Source organism: Coregonus clupeaformis, chromosome 38 (assembly GCF_020615455.1).
Source record: "Coregonus clupeaformis isolate EN_2021a chromosome 38, ASM2061545v1, whole genome shotgun sequence".
Classification (NCBI taxonomy): Eukaryota; Metazoa; Chordata; class Actinopteri; order Salmoniformes; family Salmonidae; genus Coregonus; species Coregonus clupeaformis.
In genome coordinates, this window is record NC_059229.1 from 6,569,790 (window position 1) to 6,578,255 (window position 8,466).

The window sequence follows — 8,466 nt, forward strand, 5'->3', positions numbered from 1 at the left end:
CTGTAATAATCTGTTTCCACTTTACTCAAATGAGATCAATTTCACTTTTAATTGGGATGACCAAAGATGTTTAAATGAGAGACATGCCACCTGGTGGCAAAGAATGGAAGAACGGGAAAAACACATTCTATAAATTATATTGAATTTGCCATATGATAGAGCCATAAAAGGGTTATAAGGTAACATGAGTAAATTACATCAGTTATCATTCAGCTGATGCAATCCTGTCAGAAGGGAAATATTACAATATGCAACCATGAAATATTTGTATACCGCTTCACCAGATTCCGGAACTATCTGGCCTTCTCAGTTAGTTCATATCCTGGACCTTCTCATCAACTGAGGTGGACACCACCTTCCCATCCACCATCTCCTGCACGATCACCCTCACACGCTTCTGCATGTGTGGGTTGTACTCTGTGGAAAGAGCCACAAAACAGGAATTAATTAATTAATTAATTGTGTGTATTATGGGTAACAACACTTGATTCTTTTATTGATTCATTCATTTGATTAATTATTATCTTGCTCCATCCTCCCTCTACTCTCTCCGCTCTTTCCATTCCCCCATCTCGCTATCCCCCAGCCCTTCCCCCTCCCTCTCTTTCCTGCCCCTCCATTAACCCCTCTCACCTGAGTCCCTCTCCATCCAGCAGCCTCCGGTACACAGCGATCTCCATCTCCAGCCTCATCTTGATGTCCAGGAGGATCTGGTACTCGGAGGCCTGCTGCTGGATGCTGACGTTGAGCTGCTGCAGCTCTTCCCCCATGTTGTTGATATGAACCTGCAGCTGGCTCAGCTGGGAGCCATAGCGACCATTTATATCAGTGACGCTCTGCTCCAGGTACCCCTTCTAGGAATGTTTGTAAGGGATGAAGAAGATGGAGAAGGAAGAAAGGAGCAGGAAGTAGAAATTGATGAACAGGGAGATGAAGAAGGGTAGAGATAGTTAGATTGGTGCGCATAAAGGAGTTAGAACACCTTGACATTAGACCACAGTGGAGGTCTGAAAACATCTAACAAACTTTGATTTTGGAGTGTAATGTTCCTTTAACACATACAGGAATTCCATATTTTAGGAACAGAGATAGGGTAAAGATAAATGCTATATGTTTAGGGATGCTGATTCACTAAGATGTTTTGACATCATACCTGAGTGAACAGGTAATGCAGTTAAATCTCCAGGCTCTGGAAGGTCCTCTTCAGGTCGGTCACCTGAGACTGAGAGGTCTTCACCTCTGTGGTGCTGGTGGTGATCTGTTTCTGATACACCTCCACCTGACACACACAAACACACACACACCGTATTAGTCAAAAGTATAGTACCACTTCACAAAACACATTTAGGGACCCGGGCCCACACACTTTGAGGACCCCTGTCCTATTTTTAGAGGTTGTTTCACCTTGCTCTCGAACCACTCGGCAGCATCTCTCTGGTTCTTCGCCACCATGCCCTCATACTGGGTCCTCATCTCCTCCAGCACCTTGCTCATGTCCAATGAGGAAGAACAGTCCATCTCCACATTTACAGCACCACACTGCTGTGTCCGCATCAAATGCATCTCCTAACAACAGGAAAAGAGGGACAAATTGTGTCATAATACCTGGGATTTGTAGTTTACTTATACACAGGGAAGGCTAAAAGTACCTAAAAACAATGAGTTACTGTATATTTGAGTACTAATAACTGTGACGTTGCCCTAGATTTGTTGTGGTTGAGTTTTGCCCCCTTGTGGCCAAACATGGAAAGGTCTCAAACCCACTGAGAATTAATAAATACATTAAAGTGCAAAAACATTGCAAAAACTACATGGTGTCCAAATGAAAAAACCACGTGGCTGTCCTGGCACATTGACACTTCAGCCAACAGCACAAGCATTAAGACTTGAGTGTGTGAGGAGAATTGCGGAGGTTACCTCCTCATGGTTCTTCCTGAGGTAGACCAGCTCCTCCTTCAGCCCCTCAATCTGCATCTCAAGGTCTCCTCTGGCATGTGTAAAGCTGTCTAGGACTCCTCTCAGACGAGCCACATCCCCTTCCGTTGTCATACGCATGTTAGCCTCCTTCTCTAACCTATACGGGTTGAGGAGAGGAGAGAGCTTGATTAGTTCCATCTCACAACAAACCAAGATACAAATTGTCCAACAGTATACTGATCCATAGCCCCTGCCTACCCCATAAGCATTTCTGTAGATCTGGGAGGATTGGATGTACTCAATCTCAAACCTATAGGCCAAGAGCTACAAACAGAAACAGTACAGAAACTGTGTACAGTACAGAGAGGAGGTGCACCTACTTCATCTTGAAGTCATCAGCTGCAAGTCTGGCATTATCCACCCGCAGGATCATCTGAGAGTTCTCCACAGACCTGGCATGAAACTAGGAACAGGAGGACAGCCACAGTCAATGGAATGTAATAACAGTGTCATCTATGTATGGGATATCATGTGTTTAGATCAGCAGATCTGGGTCATGTCTATTGTTCATTCATATACAACAAGGCACAGTTTTTCAACGATCAACAAGATAAATACTGAGACAATAGGAATTACTCCTCTAATCTATCACTTAGATTAGAGGAAAGTATTCAGACCCCTTGACTTTTTCCACATTTTGTTATGTTACAGCCTTATTCTAAAATTGATTGAATAAATAAAAAATCCTCTGCAATCTACACACAATACCCCATAATTACGAAGCTACATTTTTGCACATCTATTAAAAACAAAAACAGAAATACCTTATTTGCATAAGTATTCAGACCCTTTGCTATGAGACTCGAAATTGAGCTCAGGTGTATTCTGTTTCCATTGATCTTCCTTGAAATATTTCTACAACTTGATTGGAGTCCACCTGTGGTAAAATAAATTGATTGGACATGATTTGGAAAGGCCCACACCTGTCTATATATGAGGTCCCACAGTTGACAGTGCATGTCAGAGCAAAATCCAAGCCATGAGGTCGAAGGAATTGTCTGTAGAGCTCTGAGACAGGATTGTGTCGAGGCAAAAATCTGGGGAAGGGTATCAAAAGATGTCTGCAGCATTGAAGGTCCCCAAGAACAGAGTGGCCTCCATCATTCTTAAGTGGAAGAAGTTTGGAAACACCAAGACTCTTCCTAGAGCTGACCACCTGGCCAAACTGAGCAATCGGGGAGAAGGGCCTTGGTCAGGGGAGGTGACCAAGAACCCGATGGTCACTCTGACAGAGCTTTAGAGTTCCTCTGTGGAGATGGGAGAACCTTCCAGAAGGACAACCATCTCTGCAGCACTCCACCAACCGGGCCTTTATGGTACAATGGCCAGACGGAAGCCACTCCTCAGTAAAAGCCACATGACAGCCCGCTTGGAGTTTGCCAAAAGGCACCTAAAGACACTCAGACCATGAGAAACAAGATTCTCTGGTCTGATGAACCCAAGATTGAACTCTTTGGCCTGAATGCCAAGCGTCACGTCTGGAGGAAACCTGGCACCATCCCTACGTTAAAGCATGGTGGTGGCAGCATCATGCTGTGGGGATATTTTTCAGCGGCAAGGACTGGGAGACTAGTCAGGATCGAGGCAAAGATGAACGGAGCAAAGTACAGAGAGAGATCCTTGATGAAAACCTGCTCAGGACCTCAGACTGGGTCGAAGGTTCACCTTCCAACAGGACAACAACCCTAAGCACACAGCCAAGACAATGCAGGATTGGCTTCGGGACAAGTCTTAGAATGTCCTTGAGTGGCCCAGCCATAGCCCGGACTTGAACCCGATCGAACATCTCTGGAGAGACCTGAAAATAGCTGTGCAGCAACGCTCCCCACTCAACCTGACATATCTTATGAGGATCTGCAGCGAGGAATGGGAGAAACTCTCCAAATGCAGGTATGCCAAGCTTGTAGTGTCATACCCAAGAAGACTGAGGCTGTAATCGCTGCCAAAAGGGCTTCAACAAAGTACTGAGTAAAGGGTCTGAATACTTATGTAAATGTGATATTTAAGTTGTTGTTTTTTATATACATTTGCTAAAATATGTAAACAATGTTGATTCAACCAGTGTGTGCCCAGTGGGTTGCTACATTAAAACTACATTACCCAGAAGTACCTTGTTGCGGATGTCTGCGATGGTGGCATAGAACCCACTGAGGTCCTTCTTGTGAGTCGGTGATCTCATCTCGTAGAACTCTTTGATCTGCAGCTCCAACTTGCCATAGGACCTATGGGTGCCATTTGGGGCGCATTCCATAACGTTATGTGAATCAGTGCACTCCCATAACATAATCCCCAACATAATGGAATTTAAAATAAATGATCAAATCCTGCTATGTCATTGTCCTCATTGTGTATTTAGGAACATGTGTTTATAATAGTAATACAGGTGTGTCTTTTAATAATAATAAGACTTATCCTTGGAGATTTACAGGCAAACTAGATGTTAGTGGAGGGAATCAGTTCAGTTCATGGGTCTATCAGAAATGGCACACTATTCCCTATATAGAGCACTACTTTTGACCAGAGCTCTATGGGCTTTGTTGTGCACTACATAGGGAATAGGGTGCCATTTGGGGCGCATGCCATCATGTTATGTGAATCTGCACACTCCCATTAGATAATCCCCAACATAATGGAATTTAAAATAAATGATCAAATCCTGCTATGTCATTGTCCTCATCAGTGGTGTAAAGTACTTCAGTAAAAATAGTTTAAAGTACTTCTTAAGTAGGTTTTTGGGTATCTGTACTTTACTTTACTATTTATATTTTTGACAACTGTTATTTTTACTCCACTACATTCCTAAAGAAAATAATGTACTTTTTACTCCATACATTTTCCCTGACACCCAAAAGCACTCATTACACTTTGAAGCTTAGCAGGGCAGGAAAATGGTCCAATTCACACTCTTATCAAGAGAACATCCCTGGTCGTCCCTACACAAACGCTTTGCTTGTAAATTATGTCAGAGTGTTGGTGTGTGCACAAAAATCCGCACAAAAATGTAAATAAATAATTGTGCCATCTGGGTTGTTTAATATAAGGAATGTGAAATTATTTATACTTTTACTTTTGATACTTAAGTATTTTTGAGCAATTACATTTACTTTTGATACTTAAGTATATTTAAAACCAAAGACTTTTGGACTTTTACTCAGGTAGTATTTTACTCCGTGACCTTCACTTTTACTTGAGTCATCTTTTATTAAGGTATCTTTACTTTTACTCAAGGATGAAAAATGGATAGTTTTTCCACCACTGGTCCTGATTATGTATTTAGGAATGCGTTTATAATAGTAATACAGGTGTTTCTTTTAATAATAATGAGACTTCTCCTTGGAGCTATACAGGCAAACTATAGGTTACTGTTTCTTCTCAATAGCAATTTTACAATTAGAAAAGTTAATGATGGAATAAATCGTTTTTAAAAAGTTAAAAGTTAAGTAAAAGTGTTTTATATATATATATATATATATATTTATGGGGTCAATTTACTGTAGACTACTGCATTATCACATTTAATTTAACATTGTGGATCATATTCATGAAAGGGGTTATTTAAAACAAAAATGTATAAATGTATGGGGTCAATTTACTGTAGCCTACTGTATAAACACATTTAGTTGAACATTGTGGATAGTATTGACAAAAGGGGTTATTTAAAACAAAAATGCTTTATAACAAAGATTGAATATAATTTGCTCATTAACTAAATCTGGCAGGTAGCTTAGTGGTTAAGCGCATTGTGCCAGTAACCGAAAGGTCGCTGGTTCTAATCCCTGAACCAACTAGGTGAAAAAATCTGTCGATGTGCCCTTGAGCAAGGCACTTAACCCTATATTGCTCCTGTAAGTCGCTCTGGATAAGAGCGTCTGCTAAGTGACTTAAATGTAAATCACATTTAATTTAACATTGTGGATCATATTCATGAAAGGGGTTGTTTAAAACAAAAATGTATCTATTTATGGGGCCAATTTACTGCAGCCTACAGCATTATCACATTTAATTGAACATTGTGGATAGTATTGATGAAAGAGGTTATTTAAAACCAAAATGTATTAATGTATGGGGTCAATTTACTGTAGCCTACTGTATTATCACATTTAATTGAACATTGTGGATAGTATTGATAAAAGGGGTTATTTAAAACAAAAATGCTTGATAACAATGATTAAAGACAATTTGCTCATAGCTTAATCTCCATCCACATCCCCGTCACTCTTCCTTACCTTTTCCAGGTAGGTGGCCAAACGGTCGTTCAGATTCTGCATGGTATGCTTCTCGTTGGCGCTGATAGTGATCTGGCCTGGCCCGTCCATAGAGAAAGAGGATTGAGAGATACGGGTGCCGTATTCCCCCGCACCTCCGTATACACTCGGCGCGCGACTGCTCCCAAGAGATGACACGCTCATACGGGACCTACCGCTTCCCAAACCGTTGGAAAACTGAATCCCACCGGTAGAACTGAGGCCACTCGAACCGACACCGCTACGTGAGCTGTAGCTACGGCTACTACTGCGACTGGCTACAATGGACATGGCGAGAGATAGTCTGGCGATGCGTCCTGGGAGGTTAAAGTGCGTTCTTCCGAGTTGGAGGCGACAGGTAAAATAACCCCCTTTTGTGTCCTCGAGCTTCTTTTACAGTTGGATTAAGCATGATTGACCACGTCACCACTATTCCTTGGAATGAAAGTATATCTAATTGTTTTGTTAAGTAGGTGGGTACAGGGTTTGCAACAACTATGTAACAAGAGACATCAAGTCACTAAGGACTTTAAGGGAAATTAATTGTTCAGTAAAGGTTGTGGTTTATGAAGGGCAGTGTGTTTGACAGGTATAGACTGACAAATCAGACAGCTTGTGATTCTCTGGAAATTCACTGGATGTGTTTTCAGATATCCATTTTCAATTACATTTTGGTTTGTTTACTGAAATTGGCAATGTTTTGAATATATTTTTAATATATAATTGGCAATGATTTGTAGGCTAAATATTGTATTTGTTATGTTATTATTTTACCAAACTAAAATGTTGCACCAAGACACTCCATCACTTACATTTGATGATTTTCTATCATTCTATCCATTTGAAAAGATGAGCAGTAACAGTCATATTTTTTGAAATGTAGATAACCATTATGATCTGTTCATAAATTCAACACATTCAATTGTGTTACTTCGTCTACTCAGTATACTTGCTCTCAGATTAGTTGGTTTGGATAATGTGTTTAATCATTGTCAAAGTTGTGTAGTAGGTATTCTTACTAAAATAGAATGTTGCCCTAAGTCACTTTGATGTTGTCATTCTTTCTTTCTGAATTCAAAGATGTACTGTACAGTAACTATGCCCTTATTTGAAATATCAATAAACATCATAATTCCTCACATTCCATTTAGCCTACTCTGTACTTGCTCTCAGATGTTGGTTTGGATAGTGTGTTTCATTCAAGGGGAAAGTGTATGCAAAACAGCCAGAAAACAGCCAGAATAAATTGAACAGTTTCGTTCCAAAATGCTATATATCCATTTTCAGAAATGTTGGTAAATTAGATTTTATTGTTTAAAGAAATTCTGAAAGAGATTGGTGTGTTTTTTCACTATCTAATGAGGTTGTTCAATGACAAACATGTATTTGTAAAATTTTATTTTTTATATATTTTTTTGGGGGGTAGATCAGCTTTAATAATGCAGATAGATTGTAACTTCCATCAATTTAATTGTCTGCATCACTTCCAATCCCCCATATGTTTTTTCTCTCGCAAATATATATATATATATATATATATATATATATATATATATATACATATACATACATACACATACATACATACATATAAATATATCTACATACATATATATACATAGCCATTAAAAAATATATATTTCCCTTTATTACTTTCCAACCTCACCACACCTTCCCTAATTGGAGTAAACTAGTGAACAACAATGCTTAGGCCTCTACTTCCAGCTTATACATACTATATATATTTTATATTTTACAATAATTGTATTTTGTTTGTTTTTACTCCTGAACTCCGATCATTTTCATGATGTCCATCTGTTTTGCTTCTATATGCCATAGCTTTCTAACTGTGCTCTTTCACAAAAGCTCTCAACCTATAACCTATATACTTATTTTGGACACAGTATGCTTTACATTAGTTATCTTGTTGTTATTAGTTGTTGTTAGTTGTTATTAGTCCCATCCTTCAACTCCATTCAACACCACCCATCTATCATTTAACACCATCCATATTGGATTTCTATTTGCCATATATTTTTCAACTGTACTGTGATCTTTTACAAAAGTTCTGAACCCTTCTATTCTCATTGTTTCTACAGATTGTAAATTGAAAATAAACATTTTTGCTAAAACATTATTAAATTATTGATCGATTGACTATGACTTTTCAGATCACCCAGTAGTGCTATCTGCATGTTTAGCTCCAGGTAAATATTGCAATCCTTTAGCCATTCCTGGACCTGTG

General features: G+C 39.4%; 1 protein-coding gene across 1 annotated transcript; it reads right to left on the minus strand.

Moving 5' to 3' along the window:
* Positions 1–310: 310 nt before the first annotated feature.
* krt99 (keratin 99) lies at positions 311–6,386 on the minus strand. Its single transcript, XM_045211681.1, is given in 8 exon segments — positions 311–429; positions 635–854; positions 1,154–1,279; positions 1,405–1,566; positions 1,918–2,074; positions 2,298–2,380; positions 4,088–4,186; positions 6,183–6,386. Coding segments are annotated over 8 exon segments (1,170 nt in total).
* Positions 6,387–8,466: the final 2,080 nt, after the last annotated feature.